At 34.5% G+C, this 27,481-nt stretch overlaps 1 protein-coding gene across 2 annotated transcripts; it reads left to right on the top strand.

Moving 5' to 3' along the window:
- Positions 1-2,656: 2,656 nt before the first annotated feature.
- Positions 2,657-12,932, top strand: LOC122026890 (potassium transporter 25-like). 2 transcript variants are annotated; one of them, XM_042585616.1, is made up of 10 exons: positions 2,657-2,797; positions 2,877-3,286; positions 3,637-4,159; positions 4,236-4,289; positions 5,324-5,584; positions 5,663-5,715; positions 9,798-9,921; positions 10,062-10,316; positions 11,641-12,047; positions 12,115-12,932. In XM_042585616.1, exons 2-10 carry the CDS (start codon positions 3,248-3,250, stop codon positions 12,748-12,750), a joined length of 2,352 nt encoding a protein of 783 aa, XP_042441550.1. In that variant the 5' UTR covers positions 2,657-2,797; positions 2,877-3,247; the 3' UTR covers positions 12,751-12,932. The 2 variants fall into 2 exon arrangements, with proteins under 2 accessions (XP_042441550.1, XP_042441551.1); XM_042585617.1 differs by having other exon boundaries at positions 2,770-3,286; positions 3,640-4,159.
- The last annotated feature ends 14,549 nt before the right edge of the window (positions 12,933-27,481 follow it).

The raw sequence follows: 27,481 nt of genomic DNA, 5'->3' as shown, positions 1-27,481 counted from the left end.
TTGTCTTGCAGTTTCGAAAGTCATTAAGATTAATAAATAAAATTATTATTAGTTTTAATGAAATTAAAATGAATTATTATACAATTCCAATAATTACAGCATGTGAAAATTACAATTAGCTAATCTTACCTGAAACTTTATCTGTAATGGGTATCTAGTTGATCTCAGCCTATTACAACTTATGTCTCAAGAGACTTCGCTTTCAAATCTTCTCCTGTCACACCTGTTGAATTCATCATCTGCTAGCACCTTCTAAGTTCCTTCTTTGCCAAATATTTGATCTCACTTCATCTACTACCTACACAAGTTGAACTTTCCTTTCTTATAAACCCTGGCTAGACTTCTCATTTATTAATAAATATGTGTTGAACTTTCCTTTCTTATAAACCCTGGCTAGACTTCTCATTTATTAATAAATATGTGTTGAACTTTCCTTTCTTATAAACCCTGGCTAGACTTCTCATTTATTAATAAATATCTGGTCGTCTTCGATTCACTTGAACTTTATCAATTATAATTGCAATTTCAATGTCAAGTAACTACACCCAAACTTCTTGACACAACATTAGTAACAACAATGTGAGCTAATCCTAAACCTTGTGCCATAAACACTAAAACCATATGGTTGAATTCCACTACTTGGGGTATGCTTGTACTAATAATTTCTTAGTCAAGTACATGTATAAGGAAAAGTCTAAACCAAAATCTAAGATTACAAATCTATTGTAATCTTTCACATCTCACATGACAAAAGGCCTTATTTTCAACCTACTTCTGTTTGTTAGGAGTATGAACTTTTTTCAGTTATTTAACCTTTAAGGCTTCTTTTGTTTGTCAAGAGGCTTCACTTCTAGGTTTTCTTCTATTTACTAGATATTCAGTTAATTTTAACTTATCTAGACATTTTATCTATCAATTATTATTGAATTTCTTTATCTATCAAGCGTTTGATCAACTTTGACCTATATAAAATTTTTTATTTATAATTTTTTTTTACTCCATTAAAAATTCAATCAACCTTGAGCTATGTAGATTTTTCCAATTCACTGCACTTGCAACTATGTATCAAGTTTTTTATTCTTATTGCACACTTGATCAAACTTATACAAACAAATTACTGACCTAACTTAAATCCTTTGTTAAACATAATAAAATCACTTGGTCAAATATGATCATTTGAGTCATGATTACAATGACAACTTATCTAAGTTAGGATAATGTATATATAATTGAGTTACAATGATTAGTGTTGTTGTTATTTGAGTTATTATTTTAATTAATTTTTAGTTAATGAGATGAGACAATCGGCTCCCATTTTATATATATATATATATATATATATATATATATATATATATATATATATATTTTGTAGTATTGTACATTATTACATTACATGGTTAACATTCTTCCTCAACTTTAATCCCTATAAAATATTGTTCCCCTTGGTCCATGGGGCATCCCTAATAATTGAATCACACTCCCTACTGTACACATGGCTACCCTACAAGAATAACTAAGCATGGGTTCATATCTTCAACATTCTTCTTCCATCAACAATTATCATTCGGAAGGGGAAAAGAAACATTTTATTTCAAGAAAATATGTCACAAAAATACAAATTAGATAAGGGAAAAAAATTCCCTGAAGACAAGGCTTTCTTTTGAATCTTACTATTGATGGTTTTGGAATATTCCATGTTGCTTATTACACTTGTGTGGATATGATCCATCTAGCCAACCATAATTTACATCTATCCACAAATTCTCACTCCAGTCCCTTTCACTGAAATCTAATCCACAACCACCAAAGCTCTGAGAAGTACATTTTACGAAACTATAATTACTTTGATTTCCAACATCAAAAAGGGTCCAAATGATAGCATTGTCAAACTCGAGTACAAGTTAAACAGTCAAACAAGTCAAGTTGATTGAGATGTTTTGCTACTATCTTAATTGTTCAGATTAGTTCATACACAAAAGTAGGACTGTAAATGAATCAAGCGTTCGTAAACAAGCTTGGTGTTCGGCTTGGTAAGAGCTTGTTTATGTTCGTTCAATATACATTAGATTAATTAAACAAACAAGCTTGAACAAACAAGCTTGAACACATATGTGTTCAGCTCGTTAACGTTCGTGAACAATGTTCGTGAACAACGTTCGTGAACAATGTTCACGAATAATATTTATTAATAAAATTCTTTTCAATATGATAAATAAATAATAAAATAAAATAAATAAATTTAAATTATCAATCTTAATAACCAATCAAACAATTAAAAGTTTCAAACAATCAAACAAGCTTAAATTGAGAGCTTGATAACATCTAAACGAACCAAGCTCAAGCCAAGCTTGAATTGAGAGCTTGATAACATCTAAATGAACCAAGCTCAAACCAAGCTCAAGCTTCAAACAAGCTCAAGCTCATAAAAAATAAACCAAGCCAAGCTTGAACACTCATTTCAAAAGCTTGGTTCATTTTAAGCTCGGCTCGGCTCGGCTCGGTTATCTTATCAAACAAGCTTGAACACCCCAAAACTCGGCTCGGCTCGGCTCGGCTTATTTACAGCCCTACACAAAAGGAGAAAAATCATTTAGATTTGTTAGATTAACAGCCTAAATTACTATCTCTAACAAATCTTGTAGTTTGATTCCAAGTAGAAGACAGGCAACAATGGTCTTTCATCTTTGCAGCATTAAAGGAGAGATTTTTGATAATCTAATGGTCCATTTCGCATTAAAGGAACACCAACGTATCCAAGTTGACTGATTCTCCATTTTCTTTCTTCCTGCTAAAAGTATACAAAGGAAGTTGCATGGTTTTTTCGTTTCCTCCATTGTAATTTTTCTTCTTTTCTTACGTCCTGTCAATGTTAGGTCATCGCGGAGAAGCCGTCTCTTTCGCCGTTCCTTGTGTCCAGAGGCTACCAGAAGCCATTTTTGTTATGGCACACCATAAAAGTTCGATTCTTTGCGTCTGGAAGAGGATCGGTCAGTGGCGGAACACAAGAGGAACAGAATGCAGAAACCTCAAGGCAATAATTGCTATGATTCTTCTTTTGGTGTTGTAAATATTTTGGGCATCGCTTATGCTTGATTCCTACTTTCCTACTCTGTCACTTGCTGCTGTGGCTGAGCCTTCTTCCGCTTCCAAGAATCTTGGTTATCGGCTTCTCCTCTGTCTCTGTGAGGCACACTAACTCTGCTTCGAGAAGGAGTATGTGATTCTGAGTTCGACGGCGCGCGCTATGGATCTCGAGGCCGGTTCCTACATCAACCCTGCCAAGGTGAGTGGTGGCGTTAGCTTCTCGGTGGTCAAGTTTGGACCTTGAATCGCCTTCGTGGAGTTTTGTCTTTGTCGAGTTCGGATTTCGGGGTTGATTGAGCATGGATTGTTTGGAGTTTAAGCTACATGCCCATGGTTCTTCAGTAGCTTCTTGGGCGTTTCTTGTTTCCTCCTCCTCCTTCTCTAGGCTGGAAGTTAAATCTTTTGATTTCCCTCCCTTGGGCTAAAATTTGAGTTTGTTCGTTTGGGTTTCTGCTTGCATCTTGCTCATTTCGTCTCCAAGCTAAGATCTTGTAAAATTTTCATCCTTGTTGTTGCTTAAAGAGGGAACTGTACTTGCTACTTGAACAGCAGAGACAAACTTGGAGTTCAGTGCTTATGCTTGCTTACCAGAGCCTTGGTGTGGTCTATGGCGATCTTAGCACTTCGCCTCTCTATGTGTATAAGAGCACCTTTGCTGATGATATCAAGCACTCCGAGAGCAATGACGAAATTTATGGCGTGCTATCCTGTGTTTTTTGGACCCTCACCATTATCCCCCTTCTCAAGTATGTCCTCATCGTCCTCCAAGCTGATGACAATGGTGAGGGTGGCACGTTCGCCCTCTACTCGCTCCTCGTCCGCCATGCTCGCGTTGGATTCATACCGAACGGGCAGGTTGCTGATGAGGAGCTAATGGCCTACAGAAAGAAGGATGATCACTTCCACCTACTTAATCTTTCCTCCTCATCTTATGGCGACGATACGTATACTGCATCATGGATGAGGAGGTTGCTGGAGAAGCACAAGAACTCACAGCGCGTTTTACTATTTCTTGCTTTGCTTGGGGCATGCATGGTCATTGGTGATGGTGTCCTTACCCCAGCAATCTCTGGTATTGCCGTGTTTATATGCTCTATCATTGAGTACTTAATTGATTTGTTATGTTCTGAATTCAATATTTGGTGTAGTCTTCTCTGCGATCTCAGGGCTTGAGCTTTCAATGTCAAGGGAGCATCACAAATGTAAGAAACTTCTCTAAATCAAGAACTTTTGTGTAGAATTGTCGGTAACACAATGATTGTTATAAAGATTTTGTGACATTACATTTGACATGATACCGAGTTTTGTAAGCCAGATGTTAGGTTTCTTAGCTTGAATTACTCTGATTGATTTACGATAAAATTATCTCAACTTGCTTTTTTATATTTAGTGCTATATGGTATGTGTCTTTGTTCCCATTATATTGAATATTGCTGCATAGAAGAAGAGAAAAATTGGCTTGTCCTCTCAGACAAAGCTCAACATGATGGTAAGAAAGAGGTCAAGTTTGTATTAAAAGCTACATCCTATTTAACCCTCCAATTTCCTTGACTTGTAGATAAATATACATTTGTCTATTCTAATTCTATTTATTTATTTTTGGGTTTGATTTGCATTTGCAATTTTTGTTCCTCATGAATTTGAATTTGATCGCGTAAATATGAATTGCTTTTCTAGGATCCTAGGAAGCAAGGATTTGTAAAACAAGTTTCATTACATGGTTGGTACATGTACTTTGCATTTTTTTTTTATATCAAAACTATCATGTACTCTTGATAATAGTAACAAATGTATCATTAGTTTCTTTCCATCCAGTTGTTAAGTTAATGATAATCATCGCGCCAACTCATTTACCATAACTAAATCAACCGCCAAGTCTTTGTATAACAATATCTCACTCTTAATAAAACCTAATCACCTCAGCCATCCAGTTTTTATTCCAAAATTTAGATTATCAATTTTGAACCAAAACCTACTCTTCCTTCCCATAGCCTATCTTCCAATTGTTAGGATCTGATTTAATTGGAGACTTCTTCACAAAAATGCCTCATGTTTTAGTTATTATTTCTTGTCATATCTGAGCACCTATGTTTTATTTTCTGATAGCCAAGCTCGATAGAATGGGCTTTCTTTTTGCCTTATGTCTTATGTGATTCTCTGTTAATTTATTTCTTACATTGATTGTTGGTCTGGTGGTTATATGAATATTACTGTCTCTTGTAATTCTTTGTTACAGATGTTGAGCTTCCTGTTGCATGTTTCATACTGCTCTGCTTGTTCGCGCTGCAACATTTTGGCACTCACCGATTAGGTTTTCTGTTTGCACCAATCGTCACGATTTGGCTTTTATGCATCAGTGTCATTGGTGCTTATAATATTGTTCATTGGAATCCTTATGTGTATCAAGCCCTTTCCCCATACTATATGTTCAAGTTCTTGAAGAAGACTAGAAGAGGCGGCTGGATGTCATTAGGTGGCGTTCTCTTATGCATAACAGGTTCGTTGAAGGTATCTATCATCCACATGTAGATTTCTTTACCATGAACTGCCTTTGTTTAAGAAATTTCTTTTATAGGTTCTGAAGCAATGTATGCAGATCTGGGGCATTTTTCACAGTCATCAGTAAAGGTATCGGCACGTAGTATTATTTAATATGAATGTGTTTAATTATTTTTTACTGGTATATGCCTCTATTTTCTGGTAGTATCTTTCGTCTTTATGCTTTTAGTTGGAATAAGTTCTTCTCAAACAATGTTGATATTAGTTCTTCTCACATTTGCAATTATTCATCTGTTTGGACCAAGGTTTAGAATATCGTTCCAATGTTGGATATTGGCGAGCTCTCTAGAACAATAAGGGTTTCAATGCTAACACCTGTGAGTGATGTTAGCATCGGTGCTAGTTAGCACCAATTAGAAGATGAATAGCGTATTTGTGCTTTTGCCTAGGTTCTTGTGATGCCCCGCACGAGTTAGGCTTACCGTGAAGCTAGATTTGCTCACGAGTGTGAACTTCAATAATGTTGAGAATAAATATAGACAAGTGTCAACCAAAATAACTATATGCGCAAATCTTGAATAATAACCTGTAAGTCAAAAACTCTAGAACGCGAGTATAAAATACAAAGTGGGTACAAAAGGAAAGTGTATGATAAAAAGTATATCTCATAAAAGAATCCAAAGATCTACCATGATTTTTGCCAACTTAGCAACATTAATCTTTCATCACCAATTTCTCTTAAATTTTCTCTTAGATTCATCATTTCTTATGTTTTCTCTTTAATACTTTTATAAGTATTCTTGATTTACTTTTATCAAGAAATTAACATATATATACATATTATATAGGGGGCAGACAACCCTTAATATGCCTAGTAAAAGATGCATCATATAAGATGAACGACTTGCAATCCATCCAACTGAAGTGCATTATAAACATATATATGATGAACTATCTGCAATTCACCCGATAAAGATGTATTATGTATACATGGGATGAATGGCCTGCACTCCACCCAATACGAAATACATCATATAACACACACACACACACACCCAGAGATGCACCTGATTAACCAGGTTGGGTAACGTCGAGCCTGGGGTGACCGGTCGGGCCCCACGGAAGTTTCTCACCGGCCACCAGGGTAAATCGGGAAGTGCTCGAAGCGGGTAGCCCAGGAGCCCAGCATCCTTTAGTTGCGTGCCCCATTTGGAGGAAAAATTCCTGCAAATTTGTCATAGCTGGGGCCCGAACCGCGGGTGCCTGGGTGACAACCTGGATGCTATGCCGCTGCACCATAGCCCCGGGGGCTAGAGATGCACCTTATAGAAGAAAGAGTAAATGACCTATAATTCACTCGACGAGAAGAATTATTTCATGTAAAATGGAGTCTACAAATGTATGAAAAAACTCTTGAACTTTTTTTGAGCGTGGAGCTCATGCTCTATAAGATAAGTAATTCATTTGTTTTCTTAATTTAATATAAGTGATTAAGCAACTCTTTTAGAGGGTGGAGCCGAAGCTCTATAGCATAAGTGTTGCATTTAGTATTTTGTCAATTTAATATTGCAAAGTGTTGTATTCATTATCTTGTTAATTTAGTTTGAATAATCACACAAATCTTTTAAAGCATGGAGCTGAAGTTCTATGATATAATTTCTTTATTACTTTATTAATTATGTAATTTAATTTGTCAGAGTTCTCAAAAGGGAATATAAAAGGCGAAGCAATGTGGGAGAAAACTGTCAAGCAATCAAGTCGAGATGAGATCATAAATAATTCTATTTCCAGCAAATGCATAATTATATTTATAAATTAGATCATACACAAGGTAAATGTAAAGAAACAAGGTAAGAATAAACCCACCTTGATAAGGGCTTCTAAATGAATACTTATTTGATCCCACAATGCACTTTTAAGCCTAACCATAACTCAACCTAGGATATATGAAACAAATACCACTCCTACGATAACCTCAATCATTCGTCTAGATAAAAAGGTCATGGGTCAAAAATTACAATAAACATGCAATCTTCCTCTCCAAAGTTGAGTTGCTAGGGCATATCTAGCAAGAGATAGTAGGGGAAATTTATTCTACTCTTTTGTTTGTGTATCCGAAACAAAATTGCATTCATAGGGCTTCTACAATGTTGGTCATAGTGTCCTATGGCAGCAAAAATGTACTAAACCAATTTTGCCATTCAAATCAATTTTTAATAAACAACTTCTATCTAGTTTAACACTTGAAGGTATAATTTTCTTTTCTAAATTTAAATTTGATTTTATAGAAAAAAAATCTTTAAATTTAACTGAGTTGATTCTAAGTCAAGGTTCATATTTTCCATTTTTTATAAATTTATACTTGTAAAATTGTAATAAATTTAATTGCAAGATTTTTAAAAAAAAATCTAATTCTAACCTAAAATATTATATTTTGTATTTCGAATTTTAAAAAATCTTTGTACACTCTAATAATTATAGTTGCATGGAAGAAACAAAATCTGTAATTATTCCACTGATTTATTTAGGTATTGTAAAATAAAATACAATAAATCAAGTGATTTAATATTCAAAGTTTTTTTTATTAAATTCTAATGATCAAATTTCAAATATAATTACATATAGTTTCATTTCAAATATAATTACATCCTAAGAATAAAAATCTCTGAATCTTCAAATCTAAATTACTCTAATGATGCAAAATTCAAGAGCGAAGAACAGTTTATAGAGGACGAAGGATGATTTCATTTTCCCATTGCTCATTGTAGCATTCTAACTGTAAAATTTAATATATTATGTCTATATCATTATGAAATGCAAGAAGCTTATAATCTACAAGTAATTAAAGTTAAAAATTAAAATTTAATTGGTTGCAAACATTTTTAACTCTAAAAAGTTAGTTGATCAAATTAATCAACAAGTAGATATAAAAATAGGACAAACATTGGTTATGAAATAGTAACGCAATTAATTATCAAATAAACAATTAAAAAATTAGTTAAAAGTTACCATTTATATTAACTAAAATTAATCATGCTATTATTAATAATTGAATGAAACAAGTACCAAAATTGTATTGTATGATATAATACGCTGCCAAAATTGTATCATTCTGATCAGAAATAGAAATTATGGCATGGCATGACTCGGGAATTTTAATCTTTAAGTATAAACCTGGCCTTAATAGACTGACTCGAACTCGAATCCCACTTAATCTTGATAACAATGCCCACTTGATGGACCCAACCAAAATATAATGACACCTCATATAGCCTCCAATTAGCTCTAAGTTAGTTTGGATTCAGCACTAACCCAAATAGACTGACCCGAACTCGAATCCAGCTCAAACTCAACTTATAATGATAGCTAATCTATCTACCCCCAAATAAATCAAATATAGCCTCAAAATCACCATAAAACCGTAATTACTATTAATTCTAAAAAATATCCCTTATTTAAATTTTAGGTTTATAACACTAGGTATAGGGTAGGTATATTTTGTCCAATCAGACATTAGATTTTCAAATACCTTGAAGATTTGCTCTATCAAACAGAATTTTTAAATCCTGTTAGTTTCGTTCTTCAAGCAAGCAATTTAGTCATTATGAAATTTTCTAAAGAGAACAAGGAATATTAAAGGGAACATATAATAACAATCCATATTTAATCAACATTAGAAGGGGTCATTTGTGACTTGGACAACTTTCTCGCATACTTGAACACTATTTAACCCTCTCAGCACCTTGTACTTTTGTTGGAGCCTAACACTCGAGTTGAAAAATGAAACCCATATTTATCACATGTAAAATTCTCTAGAAACAACTGTGCCAACACTTAAATCCACATTGATGTTGAATACTCATACTCGTACTTAGTCAAGTCATAAGTGGCATAGACCCTGATGCAGTGCTTTGTAGACCAATTTCTTTCAGAAACTAAGGTCTTTGAAGTTTCTTTGCAAAACAAGTAGCTATCCTCGCATTCTGATTCCATTAACCCGTTCATGAGCATCTCTAAGACAAGATCATGGGGTACTTGGTCTCATGACTCTTGAAACTCTCTATTCTTAGAATGTGAGAGCTTTAGTAAACAAATCTACTTTTAGTTTACAAATGGTCTTTGCTTTTATCAATTTAATATGCTTCTTAGTTGGCTTGCAGTCAAATCTCTAGAGAACTAACTGTTTCACAGTGAACTGAATCTATCTACAGATTGCTTTTGCATTTGTGGTGTATCCATCCTTACTCCTGGCATATATGGGACAAGCTGCTTATTTATCTCGGCATCATGTTATTGAAAATCACTATCGAATTGGATTCTACGTGTCTGTACCAGGTGTTGATAATTCCTTGTGTCGTATTTTACTACAATAATTCTTAATCTTTAATCATACTTTTATAAACCCTGTTTTTTGAGGGGAGACAATCATAACCATGGTTTCCAGAATATTTACATATAGAAATTGCTCTTGTTAGAGAGACTGAGGTGGCCTGTTCTAGCAATTGCAATACTTGCTGCCGTTGTGGGAAGTCAGTCTGTCATCACGGGTACTTTCTCAATTATCAAGCAGTGCTCTGCCTTAGGTTGCTTTCCAAGGGTGAAGATAGTCCATACATCATCCAAAATTGATGGACAAATATACATTCCTGAGATCAATTGGATTTTGATGATATTGTGCTTGGCTGTGACTATCGGTTTCAGAAATACCAAGCATTTGGGAAATGCACAAGGTATGGTGCTTTAAAAATAAGACCTCTCTCTCTCTCTCCCTCTCTCTCTGTGTGATAATCTTTCCTATTTCTATTTTGTCCTTTATGTTCAATTTGCCTTTACTTATACCTCATGGTTTTGCTTCTTCCAGATCAACTCTTAATCTCGAGCAATGCTTGGCATGACTTATTTTGAGCTATTTAGGGCCTACACAATCGAGGACAAGGACTCAATTTAGGTCTAAGCAGAACCTATTGGCATCCTTATTCTCTATCTATGGATCCTTATATTGATTGGAGAAGAGATGTTAAAGAGATCCTTGTGAAATATATACAAAGAATAGAAACTCTAAACTTTATATGGAAGATATATGATCAAGACATATAATCCTAAAATTTATCACTGTGATAAACTACATGAAGACCATAAAACAAACAATGGTTCCCAAAAACAGATAGAGCAATCCTCTGCAGTGAAAATAAGTTGTTCCTCCAATCATGGTTGTTTTAGAGCAAGTTGTGAAAGATACTAAACTCACTTTTAGTGCAAGAGTCATCTAGTCTACCTAATGGAACTTTACACCATGATACTTGATGGTGAGCTATGACTAAGACTAGGGACTTGAATCACAGAGACCAAGATGAAAACTTCAATGCTTTCTAAATCAAGATACATATCTTGGAAATCTTAAAAGGCTCTCTAGAAACCTTAAAAGACATCTAGAAAATCTTAAGTGCATCAAATAGACATCAACTCTGGTTTTTTTTTTTTTTTTTGTATAGATAGTAATAATATAGATGTAATTGATGCCAAAATAATAGGAATGAATTCCATTTTATCATACTCTTTATAAATGTCCATTCATGAACGAATAAAATACTATAAGATATCTTCATTCCTGTACTCTCCCTAAGTGATGTCCCAGTTGACTTCTATAGGCAACTTGGATGAAAATTAGAACTATGAAACATGCATAGTTCATCCAAGGTAAAGATCCTCAGATTCAGGTGCAAAAATATTATGAGTTGCTGCAGATGGAGTTGTTTGTTGCTATAAAATTCAGCCAATGCCTGATGTTGGCATAATAGAACAAGATCTGTGTCTTCTATGTGAATTTTTCTTATTTATTAGTCTAGTTTGTTGGTTGTATTCCTTCATGTGATAGCAGTTATTGATCATTCTTTGTTCTGACTCCTGTAGCTTGGTAATAATAGTGATTTCTGTTTCTTACTTGCGAAGCGACAATTCCATACACTTTGAATGGGGACCTGTCTCCACTATTAACTTGTCCGATATCATATACAGTTTTCTAATGCTCGATCTATAACCATTGCATTGCAACAGGTTTAGCAGTCATCATCGTTATGCTGGTCACTACCTGCCTCATGTCAATAGTAATTATGGTATGCTGGCATAAGAACATTTTCTTTGCAGTATGCTTTCTCATTTTTTTCGGAATAATAGAAGCGATATTCCTATCGGCCTCCCTAATCAAGTTTCTTGAGGGAGCATGGGTTCCTATTACCCTCGCCTCCATTCTAATGATTGCTATGTGCATATGGCATTATGGTACCCTCAAAAAGTACGAGTTCGACATCCAGAACAAGGTTCCCATCAACTGGCTTCTTACCCTCGGCCCCTCTCTTGGTTTTGTACGTGTGCGAGGCATCGGTTTGATTCATACTGAACTTGTATCAGGAATTCCTGCCATCTTCACACACTTCGTCACCAACTTGCCTGCATTTCACCAGGTACACCTTAGTTTTTCCAACGCACTGAATTCTGGTAGGAAAATGAATTTGAAATCCGTTGGCCCAGGTTCTTGTCTTCCTTTGCATCAAGTCAATTCCAATCCCGCACGTCCAGCCGGAGGAAAGATTCCTTGTCGGGCGAGTTGGTCCTAAGGAATTCAGAAGTTACAGAGTCATAGTCAGGTATGGGTACCACGACATACACAAAGATGACATGGAGTTTGAGAAGGACCTAGTATCCAGCATTGCGGAGTTCATTCGATCTGCGGGGAATAAGCATGATGGTCTTACAGAGGGAACTGAGGATGGTGATGAAAAATTGACAGTCATAAGTTCAGGTTTCAGGTTCAATGAGGAGAAAATAGAATCTGAGGAAACACCGGGCATTTCCAGATCCAGTGAGATGCATTCTTCAGCTACTACTCCACAGAAGAAACGAGTACGGTTCGTGTTACCAAAGAGTCCAACGATTGAGAAGGGAGCAGAAGAAGAGCTGCAAGAGCTGATGAAAGCAAGAGAAGCAGGAATGACCTTCATACTTGGGCATTCATACATGAGGGCAAAGAGCGGATCCAGTTTAATAAAGCGTCTATCAATCAACATCGGATACGAGTTCTTGAGGAGGAACTGCAGGGGGGCAACGTATGCCATCAGCATTCCTCATGCTCCAACTCTGGAGGTTGGGATGGTTTATAATGTCTGAATTCCCACTCCATTTGTACAGATTTGCAACGATCAGCTTCATCTTCTAATCTCAATAGCCAAAGATCTTGAAAAGCTAAAGTAGATTTTGCAAGGATCAAACCATTAGGTCCACGTTAGTTGGTTTTGCCTTGTAGCTATGTATGTAAGACATAATTTTGTATAGAAACTTTAGTGCTCGAAGAGATGCTGATGTAGGGGAAGAAAATTCTAGGTACCACGTTTAAATTAGAGGTTTACAGAAGACATAGAAAAATAATTCATAAATAAAGAGTAGTCATCTCTATGTTTAAACGAAAATAAATTTTATTTAAATTAAAATCAAACTTAATATCAAAATAACTTGTCTTATAATTCTCAAAACTTTCAAAAAAATCTAAACAAACAAAAATAACGAACTAGATTTATTTCTTAAAATTTAGAATAAATTAATTAATAAAATTTATTTCCTAAGATTTAGAATAAATTAACTAATAAGATTTATTTCCTAAGATTTAAGATAAGACTTGGTTCTCTAAGGTTTAGAATAAAATTAAATATAATTAAGAAAAAATAAATTAAACTTAATTAACAGATAACTACTTACAAAATTTAATTTGGATTTCTTCCTGCATCAGTCGCATGGACATGAAGTGAACTTGTCCTTGAGTTTAGGGTGGATGTATCCGATTCCAGAACATAATGACTTAGGTGTTTTATATTAAAAATATTAGAAGTTTTTAAATGACTAGAAGTCGCGACCTGTAGGCATTGTCATTAATCTTTTCTAGTATCTCGCAATGTCCAATCTTTCGATTTTTGAATTTGTTGTATTCACTAATAGGGAAATGATCATCAGTTAATATAGTCCAAACCATATCACCAACGTCAAAAAGAACCTGACATTGATGCCGATCTACCCTAATCTTGTACTTGGTGTTATTTTCCTGAATAGCCTGCTTAACCTGCTCATGAATGACCTGAAGATGCTCAGCCATCTCCTCAGCCTTGGGGTTAGCTTGTCCTAGACACGAAATAGAGACTAAATCCAGTACCCCGAATAAGTTTCGTCCATAAACAACTTTGAAAGGACTTAAACCAGTAGTCATGTTCTTTGATCTGTTATATATAAATTTTGCTTAAGCTAAAACCAGATCTTATTGCTTCGATTTGATTTTTGTGAGGCATCTCAGAAGATTTCCTAAGCTCTAGTTCACTACCTCGATCTGATAATCCATCTGAGGGTGATAGGCACTGTTGAAGTTTAGCTTTGTCCATAGATTTCCCCATAAAGTCTTTCAAAATTTAATGAAAAATTTAGTATCACGATCTGAAGTAATAGTTTGAGGAATATCGTGTAAACACACAATCTCTTTGAAAAAGAGCGTGACAATCCGAACGTCTATGGTTTTTCTGCACACCTCAAAGTGAGTCATCTTAGAGAATCGGTTCACCACAACTAGAATAGAATCTGCGATCTGTTGGGTGGGGGTAAATCCAATACGAAATTCATGCTAACCTTGCACCAAGGGGCTTTAGGAATTGGTAAGGGAGTATACAAACCAGCATTGGTGAGGGTTCCCATAAATTTCTGACAGACAAAGCAATAGTCCACGAAATGAGCTACGTCACTAGTTAGCTTGGGCCAATAGATGCCGGAAGAGATGAGGGTTAATATTTTATCTCGGTCGAAGTGTCCTTCATTATGCAATTTACTGATAATGTGTTGCCTTAAGGAACAGTCCAGAATGCATAATCACAGCCCACGAAATAGATAGAATAAAATCGTTGCAAAGCCCATTAGTTACCTCCTGAAATATCTTGCCGAAGGAGGGATCAGCAACATACATATCTGAGAAAGATCCAAAGCCGACTACCATAATGCTCATGGTAGTAAGCAAGGAAAAATGATAGCTTAGAGCATCTGCAACACGATTGAGACTCCCTGATTGATGCTTCAAGGTGAAAGTGAACTCCTACAAGTAGTTTACCCACTTGGTGTGTCGACTACTTAGCTTGTGTTAACCATTGATATACTTTAAAGCTTCATGATCAGTGAACAAGATAAATTCCTTCTGCACAAGATAATGATGTCCATGCTTCAAGGATTACACAATAGCATAGAATTTCAAGTCATAGGTAGAGTAATTTTTCTTAGCACCAGATAGTTTCTCGCTATAGAAGGCAATAAGGCGTCCCGATTGACTTAGAATACCACCAATTCCAATGCTAGATGCATCATAGTTTACTTCGAATAGTTTGTCGAACTCTGGAAATGTTAGAATGGGTGCTTCAGCCATCTTTTGCTTCACCAGTTGAAAACTAGTTGTAGCCACTTCAGTCCACTTGAACTCGCACCCCTTAAGACACTCAGTGATAGGAGCAATTAGGACGCTAAAATTCCGGATGAATCGGCAGTAGAAAGATGCTAATCCATGAAAACTTCGGATGTCGTGAATGATTTTTGGCTGCGACCACTCTAAGATTGTGTCTATCTTTGATGGATCTACGTGAACACCATCAATAGGTACTATAAATCCAAGAAACGAAACTAAGGTCGTGAAGAAAGAACACTTCATGTTGTTGATGAACAAATGTTCCGCCTTTAGCTTCTCAAAAATAGTGTAGAGGTGATCAAGGTGCAAAGCCTGTGTTGGACTATAAATGAGGATGTTGTCAAAGTATACAACCACGAATCTTCCCATGAAAGGTCATAAGACCTGATGCATGAATCTCATGAACGTGTTGGGTGTATTGGACAGTCTAAATGGCATGATCATCCACTCATACAACCCATGTTGTGTCTTAAAGGTGGTCTTCCATTCATCTTCGGACTTGATTTGAATCTGGCAGTATCCACTCCTAAGATCGATCTTGGAGAAGATCTTTGAACCAAAAAGTTGATCCAACATGTCATCTAAGAGAAGAATCAGAAATCTATACTTCATCATGATTTTGTTAATGACTCTGCTATCAATACACATGCGTCACGAACTTTCTTTGGCACGAGTAAGGCAAGGATTGCACAAGGGCTCATACTGATGGATAAAAAAAATAAAAAATAAGTGATAGAGGGGGGAGGGGGTGAATATCGTTAGTTAAAACTTTTTCTTTTGTATCGTAAAAACAATAACAGTGCAGCAGAAAATAATAAGACTCGTTTAGTTATTTGGTTCGGAGCCTATGTTGACTCCTACTCCAAGACCCGCGATCCTTGATCGCACCGATGGGTAATCCACTATAACTCTTCTTTCTGAAACTTTTGAAAAGAAGAAATTTGTATAAATGAAAGGATAGTAACACACTATTATCTTTTGGAAAGTAAAACAATGTAAGATTAACTAAAAATTATATCGACAATAGGTAGGAGATGAAGCTCTGTCATCACTTCTTGAAGGAGCAGCTTGCTTGTAAAGATAAAGCGGAAGGTAAGAGCACGAATAGCAGTTTTGCACAGAGAAGAATCGAAATCCGATGCCTTGACTCAGACCTCGAGCTCCCCTTATATAAGCCTGGTTCGGTACACCGAAAAGTCGTTCGATCGACTGATCCTTTCAGTCGATTGAACCCCTTGCTTTCCTTCTCCAACGAGATCCGATCTTCGTGCATTTATGAGCATTTATGGTTCAATCAACTGATCCCCTTGATCGGTCGACTGATCTATGAAGTTTCTCTCTTCGCCGAGATTCATCATTAATTCGCTATTAATGCTCTTATTGTTTGGTCGACCGATCCCAGGGTTCGATCTATCGATCATCCTGACTTCCATGTTTGCTTCAGCGCAATCTGATCTCTGATCTAAATCAACCTAGTTCAGTCGAGCGATAACTTTAGTTCCTGCAAAACAGAGTTAAAATAAATACTCCTACAAAACAAAGTTAGCATAGTGATAATATATGATGCATGAGAAGTAATTGACAGTAAAATTGTCTTGATTTCAACTTGAAAACCTTCCCAGTTTCTTTAGTTGGATCAACGACCTAAGGTTGTTCCTTTCCAGAACACGACCTCACTATTGCTCCTCTCCAATTGCTTACCTCAACCTACCTGCCAAATATTGGTCCTCTAGACCTGTTTGGACTTTACCGCTTAGCATCAGATCGGCTCACCAAGGCTTCCTCTTGATACTAGGTCCTCCAGATCTTTCGAGCTTCCTTGCCAAGTGTTGGGTCCTCTCGACCCACTTGAACTTCCTGTTTGGCTTCCACGATCTGCTAAGTCTTTCCTGGTTGAGCAAACATCCTACACACTTAGTTAACTTGTCAAATCACAACAAGAATAACTTGAACTTTTAACAACATCAAAACCTAGGTTTGATTCTAGTGCACCTTGTACCAACAATCTTTCCCTTTTTGATGTTTGGCAACCAAGGTTCAAAGTTAAGTTTAATATATGCAAAGATAAGTAAACGAGCATTTAATCTTAACTCTCTCCCTGAGTTTAATAACTCCCCCTGAATTCACTATCTCTCCCCTTTAACACACATCAAAAATAGGAGAAATACAAACAACAAACTTTAAGCATTCCAAGATTTAAGTTTTGGTGTTTAGGAAAAAAAATGCTTGGAAAAATTTTGAAACCAAAGATGTCTAAGCATATGATTTGAAAATCTCAAAATATGCCAAAAGATTTAGTTTGGAAAATTTTCTCAAGATTTCTAATAAGTTTTTAAAAGTAGACTTTTGAAAAATTTTCTAAGGACAAATACATGATTAATATAATTATTGAAAATATTTTGAAAATAAGATCCGTTAACCCAAAACCAAGTGATGAAATTAGTATTTAGAAAATAAATTTTGAAAATATTTTGTAAAGAAAATTTTGAAACATAAGTGTGAAGTAAAAAAATATGAAGAATTTTTAAAACATATGAAATTAGAATTTTAAAGTTGAAAAAAAAATTAAGTTTTAATGTAAGATGAATTTAAAAAATGATAACCTACAAGAAAGTAACTTTTAAAATATTTAAAGAAAATAGAAGAAATTTTAAAATATATAATTGAAAATATATTAGTGTAAATCCAAATATTTGAAATTTTGAAAAATTGGTAAAGAGGATAAAATATGAAGTTTTGAATTTTCTTAGTCTTGGAATAAATTCAAAAATGATATTTATGTTCCCCCTTAAGTTGATATTTACCTAAAAGTCAAGCATAATTTGAAAATTAAGAAAAATATTTTTATTTTAAAATGTTCAACCTTCATACTTAGCTAAATATCACAAGATATCAGTTGCTGACTCAGGTTAGTCAATTTGAGTTTTTTGGTTCCAACTAGTTTGTTACTACTCATATTACTCAAATTGATCAATATATTTTGTTTAAAGCCCAGATTTATAGTAATGTACTGATATAAACATATGAAATTTTAGGCTAAATACTAAGCATCTCACACCGTTCTATGTGTCAAATACACAAGCAAGGTATCCTACTGTGCTTGTGAGATGTTGGCTACTAGAATTATAGGAGCATGCAATTCTATGGTAAGACCTAGACTACTCCATAAAGATAAAATAATGTGAAAATAATTTTGAAAACAAATTTTTGAAAGGGAATTTTAAAGACAAGTTTTGAAAAACTTAAAAAAAATTGAAAGTAAATGTAAAATCTATACTATAAAACACATGTAGAAACAAAAGAAATAAAATGCTGATTAAAAGTCATAACTATCAAGTACCAAATCAAAATACAATCATAGTCATAATGTCTAACTAGTCCAATAACAAATATATAAGATCAAGCATCAGATGGAGGAGGTGGAGGATCATGCACAGTGTGAAAATAATCAAACATCTTAGCCTACTGTGCCTTCAATGTATCGACTTATTTAGTTATATCCTGACAAAACTCCGCTAACTGGCCCTGAAACCAGGGGTGAGCATTCAGTTAATTTGGTCCATCAATAAACCGAATTAACCGAACATCGATTTACTATTGACTAACCTAATCAAATTAAAGTTTTACTAAAACTGAATTAATCGAATCGGTTATTTCGGTTAACACCGAATTAACCAAATTTATATAAAAAATAATAAAAATAATTTATATAAAATTAATACTAAATTAACTGAATTAACCAAATTAATTGAATGATCACCCCTACCTGAAACATAGTTTGAAGCGAGTCAAAACAACCACAGATGTCGTCACAAAACTGATTGAATGGATCACTAGACTGTGGAGGAGCTGTAGATGATGTCTCCTGGGATGCATCAAAATATGGAGTCTGGAGAAACTCTAAGACTAATAGTGGAACAAAAGGCTCCTCAACAGCTATAGGAACATCTTCAATATCAACCCTTTTCCTCGGCAGGCCGAACATAACACGGATGAGTATGCTTGTAAACCATACCCTGAGAACTAGCCTTAATCCCAGCTAAGGACATTTGACGAAGGCCAACTAGGTCAAAATCAGATAGATCTATCAATTGCCCATGCCCGACCCCTACCCCTAATGAAGCTATGAAAAAGGAAAGGATGTGACAATGAACCATATGTACCTTAAACAAAGTACTATATCCAAAATAGTAGATGATGGACTTAAAGATCCAATAACTAAAATCCAAATCCAATTTATGCTTAAGTGCATACATCAAAAAGAGATGGACTGGACGCAGGACTGCCTAATCTCTGGATGAAAGAGGATGAATTCATGAGACAACCATTTTGTAGAGTGTGTTGTCATCTAGACTAAGTGAAACTGATGACATCTTGGTTGGTCGAGGACCTTGGAAGAAGTCAGCATACATGATATCAAGAGTTAAATGAGAAAATGGATTAGATAAAATGTCTAGGTAAGATAGATATGGAAAAATCCGGTTAGGCAAAGCGCATCTGTAAGAAACAAGAAAATATGTCGAGATCAAACAACATATCTCTTGATGCAACTCTAGTCTTAAAATGATGAGCATCGATCTTGCACAAATTATGATAGAATTCGGTACAAAGTGTGAGATTGTATGCATGTTTATAGATAGGGGTGTCAAAAATGAACCCAATCCGACGACCTAATTCGAGTTGATCCAAAAAAAATTATGTTCGGGTTGGGCATTTTCGGGTTCGGGTCAGGTTTAGGTTGGAGGATTTTTGGGTTGAAAATTTTCAGATTGGGTCGAGTCGGATTCCGGTTAACCCGGGTTGACCTAAATGTAGGCTTTAGTGGGTTTTTAGAGTTAAATCAAATTTTATTTTAAAAATTAAGATATTTTTATGTATATTAATATCAATGTTAGTATGATAATGATGGAGTATTGAGATAAAAGTGAAAAGTTATAGGAAAAATAGCCAAAAAGTCATTTTAAATCGGGTTTTTGGGTTATCCTGGTCGGGTTCGGGTTAGTCAGGTTGGTTGGGTTCGGATTTGGGCTTAGGGGGTTTGGGTTGAATTTGGATTCGGGTTGGGTTAAAAAAAAATTAACCCGACCCGACCTACCTTAATTGACACCCTTATTTACAGAGAACTAGACTATCTAAGGAGTAATGTTGTATGATATCTATTATCTCAGGATAGTAGGTCTGGTAGAAGGGTAGATCAAGGCATTGAGTTCCTATAACTAAGAAGGTTTTGTTGCTAAAAGATTGATGTAGGTCCTTTTTGAAAAACCTAGGGTCCTGGCTGGGATTAGAGGAGCTAGCATCTTTTTATGCAATTTTACAAGTTTTTCGCTACAATAAGAAAATAGAAAGTATAAATATACTTAGCATAAATGAAAAAAGAAAGACATTGAAAGCATACTGAGGCATGATCGAATTCCGAGGAAGGCTATGGGCGGCAGAAGAGAACTAGAGAGATGAAGATTGAGGAGGATTTGGATGAGACAAGCATTCTCCTCGAGTCTCGTTTATATAGAGCTCGATCAGTTGACCGACAACGGGATCAGTCAACTGATCCCTTAAAATCATCGAATTATTGACCAATCAAAAGAAGATGGTTGATTTTCGATTGACAGAACCAGATTTTTAGTTGACCAAACTAGATTTTCGGTTGACCAAAAAATTGATGATAGGTCAATTTTTGCGTATTCGTTGAGGAAGAACTTAAGTTATCGGTCGACTGAACCGTTTGTTCGGTCGACTAAAAAATTGATGATAGGTTGGTTCGGTAAGGATGAAGTTATGTTTTCGGTTGGCTGAACCAGGTTCTTGGTCGACCGAAAAATTGATGATAGCCTTAATAATTTGTAATGTTTACATCGGGTTTGGTCGACCTACCCATTTTTTTAAAATAATTTAGTTTTAGTTTAGAATTTTACTTGAGTTTGAGTTAAGTTTAAGTTTAAATTAATATTTAAGTTTAATTTTTTTTGTTAAGTTTTAAGTTTTTAATTAATTTTTTAATTAAACTTTAATTAATAATTCAATTTTAAATTTAATTAAGTTTGAGTTTAATTTTAAGATAATTGAGTGTTAATTTAATTTAATTTTTTTTTAAGTTTTAAATTTTAGTTAAGTTAAACTCTTGTTTTTAGTTTTAAATTAATTTAACTTTTAATTAACTAAGTTTAATTTTAGAATAATTAAGTTTTAATTTAATTTTGAATTAATATTAATTTTTCTTAAGTTTAAATTTTAAGTTTTAAGTTTTTAATTAATTTTTTAATTAAGTTTTAATTTAAATTTTAATTAATTTTGGTTTAAGTTTGAATTAATTTTGAATTAAGTTTTGATTTAATTTTGAATTAAGTTTTTAATTAATTTTTATTTAAATTAATAAGAATTTTGAAAAAGGTTGTTCAACCCATGTTATATTTAAACTTAGCATTAAGTTAATCAAGCAAGCTTTCTAAGGATAAGTTTTCAGTCAGTGGCGAGGTATATGACCTTCTTGTGTATCAACGGTGGACCACTTTCTAAATACTTTTCTAAAATAATCTTGTCCAAAGAACTTAATATTGGGTTTTGATCTAACTAGCTCATGTTTGATTAGGGTAGCTTCGGCCAGATTCACTAGGTTTAGTGCACCAGATAGAATATACATGATTCATCCTAAACATGCTTTCGACAAAGTTTTCTTAGCGTACTATCATTGAATCCATTCTGATGCTATGTTATTAGGGGTTGGTAAATCTTCTTAACTAACCATTCTAAGCTAAGCAGAAAAGTAAACCTAATCCTAAGCATGCATAGTTGATTAATTAAGTAGGTTGAACAGTTTTTCTATTTACTCCCCATAAGTTATAGCTTGGATATGGTCTATCTAAGAAATGAATTTGACTCTTAAGGAACAAATATTGGTTTGGTTTGATTAAGCATTTTTTAGGAACCCATGCTTGGACTTGATTTCTAACATTTTAACTAATTAATGATAAATATGGTTTGCTGATTTTGTTTGAGTTATAACTGAGTCTGGATTTATTATATATGGCTCGTTGAGATCCAAATATCATATTTAGACACTTGGATCTCAATTCAAACTTTTCCAAAGTTTTCTTGAGTTGCTCCACTTAACCCTTCAAGTTGGAATTTTCTTCCTCAAATTTGGTAACTTGAGTTGAAGTTCCAACCTGAAGTTGGTTAGTCAAGGTACTCAAGTTAACTTGCTCCTTAAGGTGGTCAATTTCCTTAAGTAGTAAGTTATTTTGTTCCTCGGACTTTGTTAATTTTTTAAATAAATATTTAACTACTTTAAGTAAATTTGACTTTGAAAAAAAAGTTACCATATTGGGACTTTCAAAAACGGATACAGATCCGTGGCTTCTCTCGAACTCGAAATCGGTCTCGGACTTGTACTCTTCCTTGGACTCATAATCTTCGTTTCTTGCCATAAAGGTAAGATGGTTCGAGTGCTTTGGTTCTTCCACGTTGGATTTCTTGGAAGATAACTCGTTCCACGTCGCTTAGAGGCCTTTCTTTTCTTGTTGATTTAGGATTTTTTTCCTTCCATTTTAGGCATTCATCTTTGAAATGTCCCTTCTTGTTGCATCCGTAACAAATCATTTCTGATTTGTTTCTAGTCTGGTTGACTGGTACCTTCTTGGTGCTCCTCTTGAACTTCTTCCTTGTTAGTAATCTTCGAACCATGTTGACCAATTCTTCTTCATTTGTTGAGTCCGAGTCTGACTCACTTTTTGATTCATTCTTTGTTCTTGATTTACCCTCCTTGCTTGATCCTGCATATAAGGTAATTCCTTTCTTGACTTAACTCAAGTTTGATTGCTCATGTAATTTTAATTTATAAAATAATTCGTCTAACTTAAGAATTGAAAGATCCCTTGAAATTTTGTAAGAATCTATTATCAATGCTCATAAAGCGTTCGACAGGAAGGCATTTAGGGCACACCTTATTGTATCGCGGTTCTCCATGTGGTGTCCAATCAGATGGAGGCCATTGAGAATATCTTTCAGTTGCGCGTATAGTTGGATGACCGTTTCTCCAGGAAGTATTTTAATATTAAATAAATTATTTAATAAAAGATCTCTCTTATTTACCTTTGATTCATCAGTTCCCTCGTGTAGTTTTACTAGGTGATCTGATAGACCGTGTTGTCATGACACATTTACAAATAATATTAAGTATCGAACCCCTCTATACGCTAATATAGCATAGAGATGACTTGGGTCATATACCAATGAATATAATGATAGGATGGTAATCTAGGATTGCATGTTATTTATATTTTTGAGGTTTTAATATGGAAATGAGGGTTATTTGATTTTTATGATTCTAAATCTAACAAATGAAAAGTAAAACAAGTGGTAAACTAATATAATACTGGAATGAAATCTAACTAAGTGCCAACAATTAATCCACAATGTATCGTCACTCTACGCTATGGATTTCACCATCAACACAATTAACCTAAGGAATGAAATAGCAAGACACAAATAAATTTGATCTAAAGCGATGAATAAGCTAAGAAAAGAAAGAACAAGACATATAAGAAATCTAACTATGAAATTAAATTCAACAAACATCAAACAAAATATGTTATAAGCTACAAAAAATAATAAATAAAATGAACCAACCTAAACTCACAACCAACTACACAAGCACCACACTCTTGTTGTCACACAAGAGGTCGGAGATGAAAACGCCCAACTCCGGTCATCGGAGAAGATGAACAACTTCTAAACTCTGGAATCAATCTGAAGCTTACAATCTTAACCACAGAGACCTCTCCAATAATGAATGTGAGAATAAAATCAAAATTGAAATATTGAAACTGGAATCTACAAATCTGAATCTCTGCTCCAAAGGGGGATCTGATGATGGGTGAAAGGGCATCGGAATGAGCTCAGTAACATCGGAGGAAAGCCTGCAATGTTCACTAATGTGAGGGGGAACCACTAGATCAGGAAACAGAAATATCGGACAGCAGCACACTCATCGTCGAAACCTCCCACCGGAGAACTTCTAGCTTATCGAGAAATGATTCAGTAGCTACCTTGAAGCTCCCTCGCTGACATCATCACTTGAGAAGATGATCGAAGATGGAATTGGAGGCTGTGGATGAAGAAAATATGGATGAACAGTAACTTGAGCCATTGTACATCCATGAATTTCTAGGTTTTTATATCAAGTTTTGAACTGGAATTGAAATTGGGTTTAGGTTTGGTTTAAGGAGGAATTAGGGATTTGGTGAGAGGGTTTGACTTGGGTTAAGCTCAAGAAGTATACTCAATTTTAATGGATTGGACCCAATTCAAACTCATTTGATTCAATGAACCAAACTCCCTACAAAACAAAATGCCATTATTAGATAAAATTCCACAAAATGTAAAGAAAATACATCTAAATAAATCTCAACTCATAATATATAAGATAAAGCAAGAATTAATCATGTGAGGAGATATAAAATATTCAATTTAAGATATAAAAATATGCACAAAAATACTAATTATCAACTCCCCCACACTTATTCTTGCACGTCTCATGCAAGTAAACAAAACTAACAAAACAATTAAAGACGCATCCCCTATCAATTCTCAATCATGTTCTAAAGATAATAAAAGAAAGTTACCTAAGTTTGTCAAGTTTCAACAACTCAAGCTTTCATGGACTCAATTCTTACCTTGATCACCAATTTAATGACTCCAATCCATCATGAATAAATTGAGAATGATATCAATAACTTATCCTCACAAGGAAATTTTTTAGTGGCTCTCAACTCTCAAATTTATATAATGGTAGAGTACATTCAAGCTACTCATTGTTCATGCACTACCTTATGCTTGCTTATCTTCTACTCTTTTCCAAAATCCTGAGCATTTGAATACATAATTATGTTTAAAATGATGACTAAGAAATCATGAATCAAATGAAATCAAAGTATAAGTGTTAAGGCAAGAAAAGAAGTTAATATAATTTAAATGAAAGTGGAAGACATGAATACAATGGATGCTATATAGATGAATGTCCGCCCATACTTCCTTCTTTTCTTTACTTCTTGAACTTACTTCCCAATGTATTGATCAGTACTATGAAGAGGACTTGGCACACAACCAATTTACAATTCAGAATTCTAGAATTCAAATTTTAAGTTCTAGTTGTGTTGTTTCCTAACTGTTTCCCATTCAAGTTCAGGTTTTGTGCTAGTGCAGAATTCTTACTTGCTGAAGGTTATATCTTTCCAATATCCAAGATTCAGCTTCAAGGATTTAGTTCCAAAATTCAGGACCAGAAAGGGAAATTCTGATATGAAACTGATTTTTGTAGTTTTGGTTTTTCAATTTTCAATTTCAGAATTTGAACTTAAAGTGATTCTTGCCTTGAATCATGAAGAATTAAACTCGGTAAAAAGTTTCATTTAACACTAAGTTGATAGAAACCTTAATTTTGTTTTCTGCCATGCATTCCCCTTCCTTGTAATTCCAGATTTCAGATTCAGCAACTCTGGTTTCCTTCTTCCTTTTTCTTATTCTGATGTAGAAACTATAATTAATGTTAAATAGTTTGAGGCATAAGTTCATATAGTATAAATGGGGATTTCTAAACTTCATCAGCTCAGAAATCAGCTCCAGAAATCTAGTTTCAAAATTCAGATTTTTGGATTTGACAAGTTTTGAATAAAAAAGGACTTGAGAATTATTAGTATTGGCCCTAGTACCAATTGTGAGATGATTGTAAAGGTCTCATTTTGTATCATATTCCATTATTAATAAAAGGCATTGTTGGTTATTATATTTATTTCAATTCAATGCCGAATGAATAAATATAATAATGTCCTTGGGTAGTAAGTTCTAATCTACAACTTATCAATTGGTTGAATTGATAGTGAGATATTGTAGATATACATAGAACACTACTCTTAACTATTTCTAGTCAAGCATTAATATACAAGGACAATATTATTGCGTTGAGACTAGCATCTAGGTCAATGGATGACTTAATCTCACAAGTCATGAGTATGAGATATCAGATTGACACATGAGTATATATTAGAGAATATATACTGAATGATCCGCCATGAGAATATTTCATGGATCGTTATATGAGTGTCATAAATATTCTCATGTGACTATTAGTATGAATAGTCCTTAGACCTGGAGTCACTACCATTCCCTACATAAGGCATTGTATACTTTAGTATCGGCAAACGTCGCCTGTAACAAGGTGGACTATAAAGTCGATCATTGGGTATGTAATAAATTATGCGGAGGAATGTGAGTGATGTAGATGGTATCTATCCCTTCTATATGACGGAAGTGATATCTGTAGGCCCGTTGATTAAGTAGCACACAAAATGCATGGCCATTCTCAAATTAGTTAATATAAGATATTGAGCTTATTTGATTGAGTGTGTCTACTTAGGGATCAAGAAACACAAAGGTTGATAAGAGGATGACACGATCTATACCTCATTGATCAATCTAGATATCAAGGATAGAGGGACCAAGTCATACAGCATAATAGGCACGGAAAGGTTAGGTCGGATCTCTATATTCTTGTCGGGTGGCAATGATGCCTTGCTAGATGTCACTCATTGTTTATATATCTAAAATAGTTTTAGAGACATTACCAACATTACGAGAACCTATTGGGTCACACATAAAGAACAAGTCAATGGAGATGGATTCATATAATGGATCATTGAATTAAGTCTAATTCAAATTGGACTCATTGAGTTAGACTCAATTAGATCCAATCATTGGATTGAGTCCAATTCAAATTAGACTCATTAAGTCAATTGGATTGATGATTAATGAGTTGGACTCATTAAGTGATTTCATGAATTTGAATTCATGAAGAAAGAGGAGTGTAGAATTTGAATTACTCATGCATTGGATGCATTGGATGAAGAGTGAATAATTTGAATTGCTCATGCATTAGATGCATTAGATTCATTGGATGAAGACAAATATTAATGTCAATTAAGGCAATTGACATTAAGACATCAGGCAATTTCATGAATCTATAAAAGTGGGGTTTTTGGATTCATTTTCATGATGAGTTTTTGGTGTTCTTGCTCTTCTTCCTCCTCCTCTCTTCACTTGGTTGAAATTTCCAAGAAGGGTTGCTAGCACAACCCTTGGTTGTTTCATTCTCCACTTTATGAGTTTTGTGAGACAAATGAGACTTGTTCCTGTGGATACTATAGAGGCGCGACCACTTGATCGCGCTAAGATCCGCATCTAATGAAACATTACCGTTTGGATTGTGAAGGGCATGCAACAAAGGTATAACCCTCTCATGTAAAACTTAGTATATGGTTTTCCTTCGCATAGATCTTCTGGGAGGAACTAGATATTTTCCGCTATGCTTTCACGCATTTAGTGTCCTAGTTCCTTACAGTGGTATCAGAGCCACTTGCGAAG

This window comes from Zingiber officinale, chromosome 10A (assembly GCF_018446385.1).
Source record: "Zingiber officinale cultivar Zhangliang chromosome 10A, Zo_v1.1, whole genome shotgun sequence".
In the NCBI taxonomy this organism is placed as follows: Eukaryota; Viridiplantae; Streptophyta; class Magnoliopsida; order Zingiberales; family Zingiberaceae; genus Zingiber; species Zingiber officinale.
Note: the sequence above shows the minus strand (reverse complement) of the source record. Positions and strands in the feature narration are given on the sequence as shown.

What these genes read in the sequence shown, in the direction of transcription:
- LOC122026890 (XM_042585616.1), top strand. Translation starts at nt 3,248, where the DNA reads ATGGATCTCGAGGCCGGTTCCTACATCAACCCTGCCAAG. An exon ending in GTCAAGGGAGCATCACAAAT is followed by an intron (nt 4,290 to 5,323) that starts GTAAGAAACTTC and finishes TCTTTGTTACAG; the next exon opens with ATGTTGAGCTTCCTGTTGCA. An exon ending in ATTCTACGTGTCTGTACCAG is followed by an intron (nt 9,922 to 10,061) that starts GTGTTGATAATT and finishes TGCTCTTGTTAG; the next exon opens with AGAGACTGAGGTGGCCTGTT.